This window comes from Zeugodacus cucurbitae, chromosome 5 (genome assembly GCF_028554725.1).
Source record: "Zeugodacus cucurbitae isolate PBARC_wt_2022May chromosome 5, idZeuCucr1.2, whole genome shotgun sequence".
In the NCBI taxonomy this organism is placed as follows: domain Eukaryota; kingdom Metazoa; phylum Arthropoda; class Insecta; order Diptera; family Tephritidae; genus Zeugodacus; species Zeugodacus cucurbitae.
The window spans coordinates 6,788,163-6,807,362 of NC_071670.1; the positions used below are offsets into that span (position 1 = coordinate 6,788,163).

General features: G+C 35.0%; 3 protein-coding genes across 3 annotated transcripts in view; all 3 read left to right on the forward strand.

Annotated features, from left to right (window-relative positions):
• Positions 1 to 1,462: 1,462 nt before the first annotated feature.
• LOC105216751 (vanin-like protein 1) lies at positions 1,463 to 4,777 on the forward strand. The gene is made up of 4 exons (XM_011191389.3): positions 1,463 to 1,657; positions 1,774 to 2,446; positions 3,687 to 4,416; positions 4,479 to 4,777. Exons 1-4 carry the CDS (start codon positions 1,574 to 1,576, stop codon positions 4,720 to 4,722), a joined length of 1,731 nt encoding a protein of 576 aa, XP_011189691.1. The 5' UTR covers positions 1,463 to 1,573; the 3' UTR covers positions 4,723 to 4,777.
• Positions 4,778 to 6,667: 1,890 nt separating this feature from the next.
• LOC105216750 (vanin-like protein 1) lies at positions 6,668 to 9,956 on the forward strand. Its single transcript, XM_011191388.3, has 4 exons — positions 6,668 to 6,865; positions 6,940 to 7,612; positions 8,857 to 9,586; positions 9,649 to 9,956. The coding sequence occupies exons 1-4, from the start codon at positions 6,782 to 6,784 to the stop codon at positions 9,890 to 9,892; spliced, it is 1,731 nt and encodes a 576-aa protein (XP_011189690.2). The 5' UTR covers positions 6,668 to 6,781; the 3' UTR covers positions 9,893 to 9,956.
• A 2,801-nt stretch (positions 9,957 to 12,757) lies between these two features.
• Positions 12,758 to 19,200, forward strand: part of LOC105219445 (uncharacterized) — a 255,025-nt gene continuing 248,582 nt past the window's right edge. Inside the window, exon 1 of the mRNA XM_054230853.1 lies at positions 12,758 to 13,584. The gene's annotated coding sequence lies outside the window, so the exon portion shown is untranslated. The remainder of the gene's footprint in view (positions 13,585 to 19,200) is intronic.

The window sequence follows — 19,200 nt, forward strand, 5'->3', positions numbered from 1 at the left end:
TAATAATTTAAATTAATTTAATTTGTTTTTAATTTTATTTAATTTTATTTTTTATTTTATATATATATCTTTTAATATAATTTGGTAGTTCAAGGGTTAAAATTTTTTGTACACATTTATATCAAGCGTATTTTCAAGGTGCAATAATTCAGTTTGCATTTTTAGTGAAGATTTGGTATTTATATTTCAGGCAGCCTTTGGGTTAATATAAGGTTTGACATTTTTTTTTAAATTCTAAAATATGTTATTGGTTAGTTTACTATTATTTAAGTCGATTTTACTGTTTTAAATTTTTGATTTTTTTTATTCAGATTAAGTTTTATTTATAATTCCAGTAGCTTTTGGGTTAATGAAATTTTTCGAAAAATTTTTATTAAAAAAAAAAATTTAAATAAAATAAATAATTAAATATTTTTTTTGTCTTGTTTAAATTTTATTTTTTTGATTTATTTAAACGTATTAAAAACGAATAAATTTTGTTATTTTTTTACGATTATATTTAATTGACCAAACCTTGTAAATATGGTAGTTTTAGGGTTAATATCTCTTTGAAAAGGTAATCCATTAAAAATTAGTATATTCATAGCCTGAAAGTTTACTATTCTAACAGGAGATCCAACTGAAGTAGATATTTTTTATGAAGAAGGAAATACTTTCAAGCCCAAGTAATATGTCTCTATGCATTATGTGTAGACTTATCCCAGGGAAATTGCCTTCTCAAGAACTATTAAGCGACTAGACTTGAGTAGTGCCTTTCAAACTTGCTTCCAGGGCCGGTATTTTTTCCAAGTTTTTACCGGGCAGAGCCGAAATACACTGAGAGAAAATACAGGAAATTTTGTCACGGTGCAGATGCGAACCAAGGGTTTATGCAACTGCGGCTATCTTCATATACATATGTATTAAATCACTTTAACATTTCTTCAACTCAGTTCACTCACATTCTAAAGTTTTCCTTTATGCGCAGAGTGCAGCAGATCTTTTCCTTCTCTCTCTCTCTTATCGTGCGTGTCATCTCCAACTGCCGCTTGAGTAACCAACGTCCATCCCATTGTACTCCGTTTATTGCCAGCCAGTGTGCTATTAATTCAATTCCTTAGCCATAATAAATTTAATTTTGCGCGCTGCACAGACAGCGTACAAAAGACTCCAGATTGAAGACTGCAGCTGAGCACGTGCTACAAATTAAGGTATATAGTAAGCTGCGATGGTCATTTACATGCCGCAGCACAATACTATGGAGACTGTTGAAATAGTTTTGTGGGAACACTTTAAAATTTGTTTTGCTGCTTGGCGCCAATAAGTATGCAATTCAATCCAGCAGCAAAATAAGTACTTGACTATCAGCACTTGAAGATTAAAGTGTAGCTAAATCAATTATCGATACTTTAATCAAAAATGAAATGGTTTCTAGATAAGATTAAAAAGTGGATAGTTAGTATTGATAAAAGCCTAAGCGCTAAGCAAACAACGGTCATTTGCCTCTTGTTGTGCGCTTGGTAGAGTGTAAATAAAAAAATTCGGGAAGTTTTCGCATACAACAGCCACACAGCACAGCAGTAGCAACGCAAAAATGAATTGGAGGCCGTTGGGAAATTTCAAAACACTGACTTTATGGCTGGCGTGCACGCTGCTACTTACGCAGCCGACGAAACAGGTGAGTCGTTGTCGATAAGCGAAAACCGTTAAATAACCACGTAAAGCTTATCAGTGCAGTTAACGCGCGTCTTATCGCTTTCATACTATCTAACGCTTTATTTGACCACTTTGCAGAATCCGCTGACAACTACCGGCGCCGATGATACAAACACTACGCAGTCATTTTATTATACTGCCGGTGTTGTAGAGTTTCGACCCGCTCAAAATGTACCGAATGCCTTGGCCGACAATCTCGCCGGTTATTTGGAAATCCTAAGCTCGGAAGCTGCCAAAGCTACAGATATTATTGTATTCCCCGAGGGGACGCTAAATACCATTGATACTGCCACATTTGTACCGGATCCCACGGTCGAACTCGAGACTACGCCCTGCCTGCTGGGCAACACCAGCGACTATTCCGACTTTCTGGTACAACTTTCGTGTGCTGCACGCGAGGCACGTAAATATGTTGTTATTAATTTGACCGAGCGCGCTAAGTGTATCGTCTCCAAAGACGACCCGCGTCCATGTGCGTCGAATGGCATAAATATCTTTAATACTAATGTTGTGTTCGATCGTGAGGGTCAAGTGATTTCGCGCTATCGCAAATGGAATTTATATGGTGAGCCGAAGAATACCACCTACTCTACGGAGTTGCGGTTTTTCGAAACCGATTTCGGTGTAGTATTTGGGCACTTCGTCTGTTTCGATATATTGTTTTATAAGCCCGCACAGTGGCTGGTCAATTTGGGTTTTACGGATATGATCTTTCCCTCAATGTGGTTCTCGCAGTTGCCGTTTTTGACGGGTAAGTTCATAATGAATTAACAAATTATATATAAGTAGAGTTTCAAAGGCAAATAGATGAATATTTATAAAGAAGCGGGACGACTTGGAAAAAAACCAAAGCAAAATTCGACGTACCCTAACTAAACTTTGTACTGTCGCGACTGCCTTCGTTTGGTCCATCTTGAGCGTGTCTATCTAGTCAGGTCATCGTTGAAAGCAGCCTCGAGTCTGTTAGCCACGACATTCTAATAAAAAGTAATCCAAAACTTTACATCGTATAGTGGTTATACTTGAAGCTTCAACATCTGTTATATTGATTAGGTTCGTTGAGTATTTCACAAAATAAAAATATCAACAACAATTTGGCACACGCTCTGTTAAAGTTATAGCTATAGCCGCAGCTGATCTTATCGAAATCTTTATTAGTCACGCGAAAAATATTGATTCATGTTTGTTATTTGACCTTAGATACGCCGAAATTTTTGATTACATAGAAATTACTCATTGCTTTAAGGTTACTTCTCGGAATACATTAACGACTTTGATAATATTTCACAATGCGTTTAATGGTGTGACAGCTCAAATCAGTGGTGTGACAGTGCAATCTTCATAGAAACCAGCGATGCCTTACTTCAAAGAGCTACGGGTTTATCATACATATAATTTTCTAATCATCAGAGACAATCCCTCTCAATAAATACTATCGTGGTAATAACAGGACCGATAGATTCTGGAAGAGCTTAAAGGTTAAAAATTTCGATTTCGAAACCGACCGGATTCCTTAAGAGCTTTAAGCTTAAAGAGCTCTCGCTTCAAATTCGAAAATCAGGGAACCCAGACTACATCGATCGAAAATTTGATTAGACGAAGTACCACGATCTCTTCCCTGTAATACAGCGAGAGTTTAGCCCTGTACTCTAGGGTCTTTAGCATCAGCTTCTAGATTTAAACGCGCCATCGATCAGCTTAAAGTCTTAAAACCGAGCTTAATGCTTAAAAAGCTTCCGCTTCGATCTCGAAATCAAGGGAAGCAAAAATTCAACGATCCAAAATGAACTCGGAGTACCACGATCTTTTTGTTTAATAAAGTTCCATAGGGTTTACTTTTAAGAATCGAGACAGTTAATATGATTTACATTTCCCACAATTTACGACAAGTTAAGAAGTTAATATTTAGTAGGAAAAGAGCTTAGGCTCACCACAGTGCAATATTCTCAAAATCCACCTGTTTAACTGATAACATTCCAAATATGTTGCAGCGGTTCAATTCCAACAGTCATGGGCTTACAAAAACGATGTCAACTTGCTAGCAGCTGGCGCTAGTCTACCAGCTATCGGCTCAACTGGCACAGGCATCTATGCTGGGCGCGCTGGTCCTTTACTCACCGTAATGAATACCGGTGAAGGTGAACGTCGTCTATACGTGGCAAGAGTACCAAAGAAGAGGTACAATAATCTAAGCGTACAAGCTGTGACCGCCGTAACTGAGACTGAGGCGCAGCCGCACGCAACAACAAAGCGTCTAAATGAAGCTGATATTTTATTAAAACGCGACTATTTGGATCAATATGAGAGCATATTAGTAGATTTGAAGAATGCCAGCGGTCGTGCGCAGCACACTGTTTGTCATAAGAGTTTCTGCTGTGATTTCGAGCTGCAATGGCATCAGCTGACCGCTGCTGGTGCCGGTCAATACTACAGTTATCGTTTGGGTGCCTATGAAGGTATGCGCGATGAGCCGGGCGCTGAGAGTTCGAATGCGATACGCAATTGTGCGGTCTTCACATGCATCGGTGATGATATAGCCGATTGCGGACGCACATTCCCCGCTGACTTCGTGCAGCAGCCGCAAATCGCTTTCGATCGCATAGTTATTGACGCCAACTTTCAGACGGGCTATCCATATTTGTTGATGCCGAACAGTTTGCGTGATGATCTCAAGCCCTTGGCAGTGAACGAATTCGAGTGGGAGGAATACGATGTGTTGGTGTGAGTATGATTAGTTTAGCTTTTTGCAGAACAAACAATATTGCTGTTTACTTTAATTCTAGTGACTGGGTGTTAAAGCGTCATGCGCGTTATACTTTGAACACAACAACCGACAATCTTTTGGCTTTCTCGCTCTATGGTAATTTTTATAGTGGCATCGGTTTCATTAATAGGCCCAGCACGAGCTTCCCGCCAACGAGTAGGCCAACGACAGTTGATCCAAATGGCGGAGATGGCGCCGGAGTCCTACTGCAACCAATCATAACGATTTGGACATTGCTTGGATTGTTACGAGTAGTTGTTTAAGTTGACAATATTAAAGATAGATACATACATACAAATAAAATATAATAAAAAAATGCTAGATTTGTGGATTGAATTTTGTTGGGATCACAACGTTTTCAAATGAAATATTCGATAAATATATCGGACATGAAGACACACAAGGACGAGACGCAGAATCTACGAATACCTTTGATTTGGGTCACATTTATTTTAATACATTAAGTAAGGAGGATGGAGTCATATGTAGAAGTTTACGTAAGTGAGGAAAGTTTCTGATTGTCACTCACTTGGGAGTGGCCAGGAACGATTCTTTTACATGTGGCTCCAGCAGCTCACGACTTCCGGTCTTAGACCAAGTATCCTCTGGGTAGCCAACAGACATCCGTTTGCAGGCGAGCTAAAGTGAGAAGGCGAAACACCCCCCAATGAAAAAGAAAAAACAGCCTCGGATGAGAGACCCCAATTTTGATGACGACCACTGCAAACGTTTAAAGAACTACGAAATAAGGGCATGCACCTGGAATGTCCGGACCCTTAATTGGGAAGGTGCCTCTGCCCAGCTGGTTGATGTCCTCGTAAGAGTAAAGGCTGACATCACCGCAATCCAAGAAATGCGATGGACGGGACAAGGACGGAAGAAGGTGGGTCCTTGTGACATCTACTACAGCGGCCATATAAAGGAGCGCAAATTCGGTGTGGGATTCGTGGTGGGAGAGAGACTCCGTCGTCGACATATCACTGATTTGCGCCCACGCCCCGACGGAAGAGAAGGACGAAGTGATCAAAGATACCTTCTATGAGCGCCTAGAACGTACCTATGAGCGCTGCCCCCGCCACGATGTAAAAATCGTGCTTGGCGATTTCAACGCTAGGGTGGGTAAAGAAGATGTCTTTACCCACCCGCAGACGATGGAACGAAGAGCTGTATGTGTTATTCGACGACATAGACATAGTCCAGCGAATAAAAAAATAGCGGCTACGCTGGCTATGTCATGTTGTCCGAATGGATGAAAGTGCTCCCTCTCAGAAAGTATTCGATGCAGTACCCGCTGGTGGAAGCAGAGGAAGAGGGAGACCTCCACTCCGATGGAAGGACCAGGTGGAGAGGGACCTGGCTTCGCTTGGAATAACCAATTGGCGCCAAACTGCCAGAAGGAGGGATGCGTGTCGCGCTGTTTTGGACTCGGCTATAACCGCGTAAGCGGTGTCTACGCCAGTCAAGAAGAAGAAGTAAGGAAAGCAGTGAAAGATCCGTTCAACCATCCACGATGGTTTCGTCAAGTCTTACTCAAAGCAAAATCCTTGATGTAGTCACAAGATCCCAGAGACTTTTACTCTTTTGCTTCAGGTAATGTATCACTATCAGAAGACCTTTGAATGAAGGCGAAAAAAGCTCGAAAAGGGATGGGTATATTGATCCGAGAGTCCGTCCGATTACGATCCTTGATTTCGACTATTAAAAGTAGGAAAAACTAGACACAGATATTGGTGATGTAGATCTAAGTTCAGAAAGTTTAACTAAACTGACGTACCGGAGATGTTACGAAATTTTGGATAGACAAAGATTCTGTGAGAGGATTTGGAAAGATTTTATTTATAAATAAATATACAATCCATTGTACTGTTTATTGCCAGCCAGTGTGCTATTAATTCAATTCCTTAGTCTTAATAAATTGGAGACAGCGGATTGAAGACTGTAGCTGAGCACGTGCTACAAATTAAGGTATTTACTGTGGTGGTCATTCACATTGCACAGCACAAGACTATGGAGACAGTTGAAATAGTTTTGTGGGAACACTTTAAAATTTCTTTTGTTGCTTTGGCGCCAACAAGTATGCAATTTAATACAGCAATACTTGAAGACCAAAGCGTTGCTAAATCAATTATCGATACTTTAATCAAAAATGAAATGGTTTCCAGATTAGATTAAACGGTTGATAGTTGGTGTTGATAAAAGCTTTAGCGTAAAGCAAACAACAGTCATTTGCCTCCTGGTGTGCGCTTGGTAGAGTCCAAATAAAAAAAATCGGGGAAGTTTTCGCTTTCAACAGCCACACAGCACAGCAGTAGCAACGCAAAAATGAATTGGAGGCCGTTGGGAAATATCAAAACACTGACATTGTGGCTGGCGTTCACGCTGTTTCTTGCGCATCCAACGAAACAGGTAAGTCGTTGTGCAGTTAGCAGCGCGTCTTATCACTTTCATACTATAAAACGCTTTATTTTACCACTTTGCAGAATCCGCTGACAACTACCGGCGCCGACGATACCAGCACTCCACAGTCATTTTATTATACCGCCGGTGTTGTAGAGTTTCGACCCGCTCAAAATGTACCGAATGCCTTGGCCGACAATCTCGCCGGTTATTTGGAGATCCTAAGCTCGGAAGCTGCCAAAGCCACAGATATTATTGTTTTCCCTGAGGGTACGCTAAATACCATTGATACTGCCACATTTGTACCGGATCCCACGGTCGAACTCGAGACTACGCCCTGCCTGCTGGGTAACACCAGCGACTATTCCGACTTTCTGGTACAACTTTCGTGTGCTGCACGCGAGGCACGTAAATATGTTGTTATTAATTTGACCGAACGCGCTAAGTGTATCGTCTCCAAAGACGACCCGCGTCCATGTGCGTCCAATGGCATAAATATTTTCAACACTAATGTTGTGTTCGATCGTGAGGGTCAAGTGATTTCGCGCTATCGCAAATGGAATTTATATGGTGAACCGAAAAATACCACCTATTATACGGAGTTGGAGTTTTTCAACACCGATTTTGGTGTAGTATTTGCGCACTTCATCGGTTTCGATATATTGTTTTATAAGCCTTCACAGTGGCTGATTAATTTGGGTCATACAGATCTGATCTTTCCCTCAATGTGGTTCTCGCAGTTGCCGTTTTTGACGTGTAAGTTCATAATGAGTTCATATATTATATTTAAATAGAGTTTCAAAGGCAAATAGATGAATATTTATAAAGAAGCGGGACGACTTGGAAAAAAACCAAAGCAAAATTCGACGTACCCTAACTAAACTTTGTACTGTCGCGACTGCCTTCGTTTGGTCCATCTTGAGCGTGTCTATCTAGTCAGGTCATCGTTGAAAGCAGCCTCGAGTCTGTTAGCCACGACATTCTAATAAAAAGTAATCCAAAACTTTACATCGTATAGTGGTTATACTTGAAGCTTCAACATCTGTTATATTGATTAGGTTCGTTGAGTATTTCACAAAATAAAAATATCAACAACAATTTGGCACACGCTCTGTTAAAGTTATAGCTATAGCCGCAGCTGATCTTATCGAAATCTTTATTAGTCACGCGAAAAATATTGATTCATGTTTGTTATTTGACCTTAGATACGCCGAAATTTTTGATTACATAGAAATTACTCATTGCTTTAAGGTTACTTCTCGGAATACATTAACGACTTTGATAATATTTCACAATGCGTTTAATGGTGTGACAGCTCAAATCAGTGGTGTGACAGTGCAATCTTCATAGAAACCAGCGATGCCTTACTTCAAAGAGCTACGGGTTTATCATACATATAATTTTCTAATCATCAGAGACAATCCCTCTCAATAAATACTATCGTGGTAATAACAGGACCGATAGATTCTGGAAGAGCTTAAAGGTTAAAAATTTCGATTTCGAAACCGACCGGATTCCTTAAGAGCTTTAAGCTTAAAGAGCTCTCGCTTCAAATTCGAAAATCAGGGAACCCAGACTACATCGATCGAAAATTTGATTAGACGAAGTACCACGATCTCTTCCCTGTAATACAGCGAGAGTTTAGCCCTGTACTCTAGGGTCTTTAGCATCAGCTTCTAGATTTAAACGCGCCATCGATCAGCTTAAAGTCTTAAAACCGAGCTTAATGCTTAAAAAGCTTCCGCTTCGATCTCGAAATCAAGGGAAGCAAAACTTCAACGATCCAAAATGAACTCGGAGTACCACGATCTTTTTATTTAATAAAGTTCCATAGAGTTTACTTTTAAGAATCAAGCCAGTTAATTTCCCACAATTTACGACGAGTTAAGAAGTTAATATTTAGTATGAAAAGAGATTAGGCTTTCCACAGTGCAATATTCTATATTTAACTGCTCTCAAAATCCACCTGTTCCATTGATAACATTCCAAATATGTTGCAGCGGTTCAATTCCAACAGTCATGGGCTTACAAAAACGATGTCAACTTGCTAGCAGCTGGCGCTAGTCTACCAGCTATCGGCTCAACTGGCACAGGCATTTATGCTGGGCGCGCTGGTCCTTTACTCACCGTAATGAATACCGGTGAAGGTGAACGTCGTATATACGTGGCAAGAGTACCAAAGAAGATGTTCAACAATCTAAGCGAACAACCTGTGACCGCCGTAACTGAGACTGTGGCGCAGCCTCACGTAGCAACAAAGCGTCTAAATGAAGCTGATATTTTATTAAAACGCGACTATTTGGATCAATATGAGAGCATATTAGTAGATTTGAAGAGTGCCAGCGGTCGTGCGCAGCACACTGTTTGTCATAAGAGTTTCTGCTGTGATTTCGAGCTGCAATGGCATCAGCTGACCGCTGCTGGTGCCGGTCAATACTACAGTTATCGTTTGGGTGCCTATGAAGGTATGCGCGATGAGCCGGGCGCTGAGCGTTCGAATGCGATACGCAATTGTGCGGTCTTCACATGCATCGGTGATGATATAGCCGATTGCGGACGCACATTCCCCGCTGACGTCGTGCAGCAGCCGCAAATCGCTTTCGATCGTATAGTTATTGACGTCGACTTGCAGATGGGTTATCCACAATTGTTGATGTGGAACAGTTTGCGTGATGATCTCAAGCCCTTGGCAGTGAACGAATTCGAGTGGGAGGAATACGAAGTGTTGGTGTGAGTATGATTGGTTTAGCTTTCTGCAGAATAAACAATATTGCTGTTTATTTTAATTTTAGGGACTTGGTGATAATGCGTCATGCGCGTTATACATTGAACACAACAACCGACAATCTTTTGGCTTTCTCGCTCTATGGTAATTATTTTGATGGCTTGGGTTTCATTGATCGGCCCGGCACGAGCTTCCCGCCGACGAGTAGGCCAACGACAGTTGATCCAAATGGCGGAGATGGCGCCGGGGTATTACTGCAACCAATCATTATGATTTGGACATTGTTTGGATTGTTACGAGTAGTTGTTTAAGTTGACAATATTAAAGATAGAAACATACATACAAAGAAAATATAATAAAAAATTGCTAAATTTATTGATTGAATTTTATTGGGATCACAACGTTTTCAAGCGAAGGATTCGATAACTGTATCGAACATGAAGACATACAAGGACGAGACGCATGATCTACGAACACCTTTGATTTGGGTCACATTTGTTTTAATACATTAAGTAAGGAAAGCAAGTCTTACTCAAAGCAAAATCCTTGATGTAGTCACAAGATCCCAGAGGCTTTCACTCTTTTGCTTCAGGTAATGTATCACTATCAGAAGACCTTTGAATGTTGGCGGAAAAATCTCGAAAAAGGGATGGGTATATAAACCCAAGAGTCCGTCCGATTAGGATCCTTGATTTCGACTATTAAAAGTAGGAAAAACTAGACACTGATATTGGTGATGTATATCTAGATTCAGAAGGTTTAACTAATCTGACGTACCGGAGATGTTACGCAATTTTGGTTGAACAAAGATTCTGTGGGAGGGAGCTTAACGAGATCTACGTTCGACTCGAAAACGATTGGAGTACTTTCTTGATACAACTATTTCTCAAGAACTTTCATCCTAGAGCAATTCTTTACTCGAAAGCTGCACAAAATTCTGTAAGTCTCAATAAAACTTGTAATATTATATATGAAGACGCTTAGAGTAATGCTACCAAGCGGAAAATAAGCAAATGTTGATTCATCCAGCGGTTCCGGCACCACACTGATAAGCCAGTTTAGCAGTACATTTGTAAAGCAGCAACAAAGAAATCGTGTAACTACAAGCCTCACACGGCTCACCTACACTACACTACAGAATTGAATGCAGTTCAATGAAATTTTTTGCCAGCTCCATAGACATAAAACTAAACACTGGTATGTTGGAGAGTGTGTAGTGCTCACAAGCTTGTTGTTGGCACAAACTGTTGCTCCACTTGTTAGCATTCAACAGTCTCTACCTTAACAATATATCTAGATATGTGAATATTGTGTTCGCAGTTCAAGGAGAAGTTATTGACGCTGGGAGAGAGTAACGCCGAAACGCGTGAGCGCGTAAACTTCCAGTGGAAGGCCACAAGAGAGATGAGTGGGAGAGAGCAGTGTAGAGCGGGAGTGCAAGCATGGAAATACTTCATTTATGTGTGATTTGTAGACCTTCAACGGGTGTTATTTAGCAGTTGAGAGCCTCAAACAGTAATGTTATAAATTATTTAAAAGCATGGAGAGTTTTATACCAGAAATTTAAAGCAGTGCAGTTTCGTATTAAAGCGGTTTAATAAATTATTAATGATGGAAGAAATAAAGGAAAAACAGTGTTAGAGACCTCGGAAGCACGCATCTGAATGATATTTGATTAAATCCAAGGATTTAGTGCCAAAAGATTGGTCCACCATCTAATAAGTTAGGAAATATGTGATATTCTATTTAGAATAACTGTCTGAAAAACTATCAGTACGGGGTGAATACCCAACCAAATGCTCCCTTGATGACTTAAGCCAATCAATCTCCGCTTTGGCGTTCTTGTGAAAGAGTCTAAATCCGACAAACTTGTCAGCTCTACAAACTCGAACTTTGGAGCACTTCAATGACAATGTCTGAGTCGATTTCCACTACTGCGGATATTTTCAAGCCTTCGAACAAATATGATGACAAGAAAAGCTCGATCAAAACAAAGCTTACGGAATTTCTGGCAGTCCTTGTTCCTTGGAAAGCTGGTTATATTAAGCAGCAGTTATGGAAGTAAGGGATCTACGATCTCTGAAGTTCACGTTATTTCCGATGGGTCGCAGATATTAAAGCCAACACTGCTCGAGTGAATGGACGATTCTGCTTGGACCACATTAGAAACATGGATGTTGATTAGTTTTACTAAAATAAATAGTATGTTACGTAACCAGATATAGAAAGCGTTTGCTTTCTTGCCGAAGTCTTGAGCTGCTTCGGTTTCTCCATCTATATCAAGGGAAGGAGCATAAATGTTTCCTGCTGAGGCACAAAATGTTGTATGATTCATAGATTAGTCATGGAATATTTTTATAAGGAAGACCGAGCTGCCGAGCTGAGAGCCAATTGAAGATATAAAAACAAACTTTGTATTGGGCGAATCTCGACTTTTTATTGGCATTTCTACCGGAGCTACCTACGTTCTTTGAACTAAATTTACATTTTATAAACTTAGATCTACAAAAGCTTCCCCAATTGAGAAAAAATATGTCCAATATTGACTGCTTTTGCTGAAAATTAATCAACCAAAATTAATATTTCTGCTTAAACTCGTCTGCCTCTCACACGACGCAACCCTCCAGCATCACCTATATTAACACACATGCTCAAAGATCCCGCCAACTGGCGCGGCAGATAAAAGTATTAACAAAGACCGCATGAATGAAAGTCTATTTGGAGACTATCCTCGCCAGCAGCGGCCACCTGCAATTGGAGACTTTCAGGTGCGAATTTCAAACCGAACAAACACATACAAAATAATTTCCCTTCAATGAATGGCACACACGCATATGTGAGTATTTCCAGCTGAGTTCGCTGGTTGCCGACCCACCGCAATGTGCCCGCGCTGGTGGGTCTATGTGTGTGTGTGTGTGTGTGTTGAGTGCGTGTGCCGAATGTGTATGGCTAGCCAGTTAGTCGACGCCGTGCGAACAGGCGCCAAAGTATGCTTCGGCGCGGCCGAGTTGCCCCTGACGAGCGGGCGAACCGGGAGAGTGTGGCTTTTTGTTCGTTACCCACTGGCTGGCGAGCTGACAGGCATGATGCGTGTGTGTGTGTGTGTACAGGGAAATTTTTGGAATTTTCCCTAACATTTCGGCATGCTAGTGAGCAACAGCTCTCCAATGTGACTGGCCAAGACTAGTAGGCTTTCAGCCTCCGAGCGGACAGCAACACGAAATTCCTCCCTCCGAAGGGATGCGCGCGTACGGTGAATATTAAGAGTTTTTTCTGTGTGATGTTTAGACAAACATACATATGTACATACAGTGTTAGTTGTGCGCACAGACATATATACATAAGTATATAAATATATATAATATAATATATATGTGTCATGTATATAAGCGTAAATGTGTGTTCGCGCGTGAAAAATTCAATGTATAAACTCGTGCAGTAAATACTTTATGTGCAAAACAGCAAAAAAAAAATAAAAAAAAAAATTTGAAAATTTTGCAAATTAAATACAGTAAATATTTAAAGTGCAGTGAATGGAAAATGCGCCAGTGGCAAAATCAAATATGAAAATTTACAAAACAAAGAATAAATTTTTACGTGCGAAAAGTGTGTGTGAGCAGCGTCGTATCTGTAATTAGAGCGGAAATTCTGATGGAAAATAGTTGGGGTCGTGGAAAAGCAAACTTTGAACGCAAAGAAATTTTGAAAAAATAATATAAAACAAATTTAAGAATTAATTAAAAAAAATTAAAAAAATATATAATGTATAAAAATATTTAAATATAAAAGAAAAAAAATAGTTACCAAAAAATTCTGAAAAATTAGAAAAAATAATCAGAAAAAAATATTGATTTAAATTTAAAAATATGTGTCAAAAATTCGTATTAGCCGAAGCAAGTTAAGTGTCTGTGCTGAAGTGTTAAAGTGTTTACAAAAAAATTTGTACAATATTTTTGTTGGCGAAGCAGCAGCGAGTTGGAGTAATATTTATTGGAAACAAAAGGTAGAGTAAAAGAAAAAGCAAAGTAAAATTATCAAAAAAAAAAAACGAAATAATAAATAAATAAATAACAGAAATATTATATAAAAATACCTAAAAAATAAAATATACAGTTTTTAATAAAAATTTTTTTTTAAATTAAATTAAAAAAATATATACATATATACATAAATTAACTATTATTATTATTATTATGTATAATTAATATATAAATAATTTTTTTAAGAATAATGTTTAAAAAGACAATTTACTTTTAATATCACAAAATAAGTGATAAGAGAACTGCAAAGTCATATTTTCTCATAAAAAATTAGATAATTTAGTATTTAATAATTTTTTTTATTTTTTATTTGAAATAATATTTAACATAATAGTGAACTGCTGCCATACTTTTAATAAAAAATGTGAAAATTAAAAACAAAAAATAATTAAAAATCTGTTTGCTAATCATACGAAAAATGTATTGCAAAATATTTTTTTTTAATATTCAACAATTTGGGGACAGCTTATTAAAAAATAAATATTTTGCAATAATTTTTTTTTATCTCTCCAAGGCTTCAAAATAAAAGTATATATTTAAAAAAAATCTTTTTCCATAAATTATGAAGTATTTTTATAAAAAATCTCTTTTCCGTGGAATTGCTCCAAAAACACAAATTTGTTTGATTCCGTCGCAGCATTCCATAAATAATTCCCATAGAATTTGGCAATAAAAATTTTTTTGTTTTGAAATTTTCAAAACACTTCAAATTTGTAAATTTCAAAACTTGCTGAAATTTCTTTAAAAAAAATACAAGAAAATTGTTTTTACAATGAATACTTTTATAAAAGTTTTTTGAAAAGTAAAAAAAAAATATTTGAAATTTTAAATAATGCATTAAGATATATAATTTTCTTTTTAGAATTAATTTAATTATAAATTTTCTTCGAATTGAAACAAAAATTTGTCTGATTGTATTTCTTAAATATCAAATATTTAAGATGAATATGGCTGCATTATTGAACTTTAATTATGTTTTGTAGAAAGTTGAAAAATTGCATCAAAGAAAAAACTTTACTTTCCCCACACACGATTTGGACATTTTCATCGAAATTTATCTATTGTTCATTAATCCATTGTTTTAAAAATTTTGGAAAAATGTTTATTTAGTGAAAATTGTATTAATAAAATTTTTAATATAAAAAAAAAATTCTAATACAAAAAGAAAAATAATAGAAAGGGATATTCAATGTACAAGTTTTTCAAATTTGCTTCAAATTTTTGTGGAAAAAATTATTTTACGTTAAATTAATGAACTTTTTGTAGTTTTTTCATTCGACAAATTTAGTGAAATAATTTAATGATAAACAAAAAAAAATTAATTTCAGTAAAATTAACATCGTGTTTGAAATTTTATATTTTTGAAAAATATGACAAAAAAATTAAAAAAAATAACTAAATTCATACTTTAATTTTAGCGTGTTCATCAACAGAAAATGGCTCTGATGTAAAAGACTACTATTTCTTTAAAGATAATATATTTTGTTTTTTGAAAGGAGTTCACAAGTTCCGAATCTAAAAGACTTTTTTGATTGGGTGACTACTTTCTTTGCGCGAAAATGTTTGAAAAAAGTGATGTTGTGCTTACAAGTAGTTTTTTTTTAAATCAAAATATTTATTACCAAAAAATTTGTGAAATTAAAAAAAAAATATTTGTGGTACACAAAAGTTGTCATAAAGTTATAAGTTTTAAATGAAAATACGATTTTGTGAGCTCCTGGTTATTATTTTTTTGTGATAAATCTGAAAAAAACTGATTGATTGAAAAACAAAAATTTTTAATATAAAACGAACAGAACATATAGCTAAGAACTAAGTCGTAATTGTATAAAATTATTTTGTAAGCAATTCAACAACAATTTTTTTTAAACAAGTGTAAATGTTTTAAACTTTATGATTCTACGACACTTTACGTCAACTTGTGAGTACCACAAATATAAAATTTCATTTTTTTTTAATTTGGAAAATTTGGAAATCTCATTCAGAAGAATTAATAAAAACTATACGCATTCTTTTGATTTTTGTATTTTTTGCCAACAATTTTTTGAAGATAATACGTAATAATTAACAAACAAATTTTGGTTTGCCTTCGTCGACTTTTTAGAAAATTATGAATAGAGAAAAGTATACACATTTAATTCAATCCAATTCATTCAAACATGAAAAAAAAATATTTTTCAAATTCAGTCTCAGAAAAATTTTCGAATTTATAAATTTCAATAATTTTATTTAATTTTATTTATTTTACAATGAAGTCCTAAGCAAGATTTTTTATAAAATTTGGGCACATTTATACATTTACAACTTGTTAGTTCGAGAAAATTTCGCTTATTTTCGATATTTTATCTACATACTTCTACAAATGTATGCATAAACTTAACGAAATATATTTCTATGCTCGTATGTACCGCTAGTAATGCATATATTAAACATTATATATGTTCATGTGTATGTATGTCTTTACTTTCCCAACAGTGCTTTTTACATGAAACTCATGCATGTTATGCTGGTAGTTGATATTAGAAACGTTCATTTCCTCTACTTGAAGCTCAAGCACACACACACGCCCTCATTTACCGTTAGACACTCTAATTAAAGTGAGATTTGCACAGAGTGCAGAAAGTAGAAAAGTAAAGAAAAAAAATAGACAAAGTTAAAAGTGAAGCCAAGAAGCAGTTGTGCTCTATTAAGCGTGGGTACAAACAAAAGTGTGAAAAAGATATGTACTATATAAATATGTATGAATTAAAGTAGGTAAATGTTAATAGACAAGCGCTTTAGTATAAATTTGGGTAAGAAAGAACTTGGTTTGTGCTAAAACAAGCAAAGTATTTGATGCTAACTATATAAAAAAATTAATGGGAAAATTTGTTTGATTTTCAAGATTTTTTTTTAAATGATATTAGGTGGTGAATAAAACAAGTTTTGTGGATTTAGTTTGATCGGTATATGTTTTTTATATATATTTGCTCGAGAATTATGTTCAAGAATTATGCCAAAAACACTTCACTATGTTGTAATTAGTTTAAATTAAACTTCAAAAGTGAAAATTTAGTTTATGCCAGTCTATGTTAGCTTAAACAGGCTACCATTTGAGGTTTTTTTTAACTAAATGTTTTTAATAATACTTTATTTTGCTGTTAATAATGCCAAAAACAGTTTCAAAATATTTATACCAGTTTCAGTTTTAAGCATATTTGGCAACTACAGAATTTTTTAAAGCTTTATAACCCTTTTATGCCAATTTATACCAGTTTTAGTATCTAACCAAACATTTTAGAAGACTAGTAGACAAATTTTCTGTTCAAACGCTGGCAGTTTAAGACTACCGCTGTGCGGTAAGAGCGGTTTTCTGTATGTATGTTCTCGAAAATTTTGGCAAAAAAATCTTCAATATGCTCAAATTGATTTAAATTAAACTTCAAAAGAGAAAATTTTGTTGATACCAGTTTATGTTAGTTTAAACCAGATACCATTTGCTGTTTTCTTGACTAAATATTTGCTGCAGAGCCTTATTTTGCTGTTAATAATGCATACAACGTTTTAAAAAATTTTATACCAGTTTATACCAGTTTCAGTTTTAAGCATATTTGGCAACTTTAAACCTTCTAAAGCTTTTTAACAACTTTTATGCCAATTTTCAACAGTTTTAGCAACTAACAAAACATTTTAGAAGTCTGCTAGACTATTTTGCCGTGCAAAAATTTTATACTATATGCTGGCAGTTTATGTATACAAATGTTTTATATAAACGATCTGTGGAATTTAGCTCGTTGCTGCTGTGAATAGTATAAGCGAGTAGTGTAATGCATTGTTATGTACGCAAATACACAATATACGCGTGTAAATAGATAAAATGTTTTTCCACAAATTCTACTATGTACTAACTTAACTATATAAAGTAATACACACGCATATTTGTTTTAATTGTGTATTGATTTCTTCTTTTTGCATACCTACAATAGATATTGGCAATACTTTTTTTTTGGTTGCTTTGCTGTCTTTGTATATACCAAAAGTAATACAGCGCACAAGTCAGTTTAATTTATTGTGTATGCAAAAGTAAACAAAAATCGTCCAAATGATATTGAAATCAATGCGAATTGAAATGAATTCAAGAGTTGTTGAAATCCAGGCAGCGTACACGAGTGTACATTCAATTGTACATATGTGCCTAACTAAGTAGCTACCAGCGCTGTAGCGTACAGTGCTGTGCGCTTAAATGTATACATTTTGAATATATCCCTTGACCGGCCATAATTTTAAATGGCTAAATAAAATTGACTCTAAGTTTTGGGAACGAAATGTATTATCAACGCCTTTCAAAATATACAGGTACGTGTGCGCGATTGCGGCGAGTGACCCATAAGCAAATTCAATTATTGACTTCGTAATAAATATTTTTTGTGACGAATTTTGATTTTTGGAGATTTTTTTAAATTATTATTTTTTATTAATTTCCTTTTTAAAAAGCAATCGTATAGAATAATTTATTTTTAAATATTTTCTGAAAAATTAAAATTTTGTTTTATTAAAAAAATGAAAATTTAATAAACAAAAATATTTAAAATTTTTATTTTAATAAAAAAAAATAATTCAAAATTGTTTCAAAATTTTAATTTTAATTAAAAAAAAAAATATTAAAACTTTTTTTTTAATTTTAATTTGATTTAAAAAATAAAAAAAAACTATTAAATTTTTTTTTAATTTTAATTTTTATTTGTATACATATTTTATCTTAAATATTAATATTTTAAATATATTTTTTATATTTATTGAAAAATAATTTTATGAAACAAAAACTCATAATATTCTCTAAAATTAGTTACAAATGGAAAACTTTCAGATATTTAAAATAGAATTATTAATAAATTAAGAAATTTAATTTTTCTAAAATCAAAAAAATTTGATTTTTAAATTTTGCAACCAGTAATACAAATACGATTTAATGAAAGCCGAGTTATTATTAAATAATAATATTTATTTTAATTGTTCCTTGGAAAAAAATTGTAGTTTTCTGATTTTTTAGTTTTAAATTAAAGACACAAAAATTAATAGAAAATCTATAAAAAAAATTATAAGAAATATCAAAGCGATATTTACAATAATATTCTATAAATAAAAAGAAAAAGTATTAGAATAATTATTTGAAATTTACCGTCATTTAGTATAGTTAAAAAAAAAATATTAAAAAATATTTTTTCTCAATTTTTTTGATTTTCGATATTTTCATTGTCGAATTCTCTAGATTTAAAAAATATTATTTTTGCGATTTTATGGGAAAGAGTTGAAAGAATAAAAAAAAACCTACGGAAAACTTTCGGTTAGAATTTGTCAGAATAAAAAAAATTTAAATATTTTTTTGTTTAATTGTTTTGGCATAAAAATTATTTAAAAAATTGATCATTTACAAATTTTATATTAGGTCTACAACTTTGCTTCCGCCGTTTTCCAATAGATGGCTCTAGGGTCAAGCACTGGTCGATTAAATCGATTAAATCGTTTTATATCGATTTTGGACATTTGTGTCAACATTAACCCAACAAAATATTTGTAGAGACCTGTTTGCATCCCAAACT

Coding starts and splice junctions, on each gene's coding strand:
- LOC105216751 (XM_011191389.3), top strand. CDS start 1,574: ATGAATTGGAGGCCGTTGGGAAATTTCAAAACACTGACTTTATGGCTG. Junction 1,658..1,773: donor TTACGCAGCCGACGAAACAG/GTGAGTCGTTGT, acceptor ACCACTTTGCAG/AATCCGCTGACAACTACCGG. Junction 2,447..3,686: donor GCAGTTGCCGTTTTTGACGG/GTAAGTTCATAA, acceptor AATATGTTGCAG/CGGTTCAATTCCAACAGTCA.
- LOC105216750 (XM_011191388.3), top strand. CDS start 6,782: ATGAATTGGAGGCCGTTGGGAAATATCAAAACACTGACATTGTGGCTG. Junction 6,866..6,939: donor TTGCGCATCCAACGAAACAG/GTAAGTCGTTGT, acceptor ACCACTTTGCAG/AATCCGCTGACAACTACCGG. Junction 9,587..9,648: donor GAGGAATACGAAGTGTTGGT/GTGAGTATGATT, acceptor TTTTAATTTTAG/GGACTTGGTGATAATGCGTC.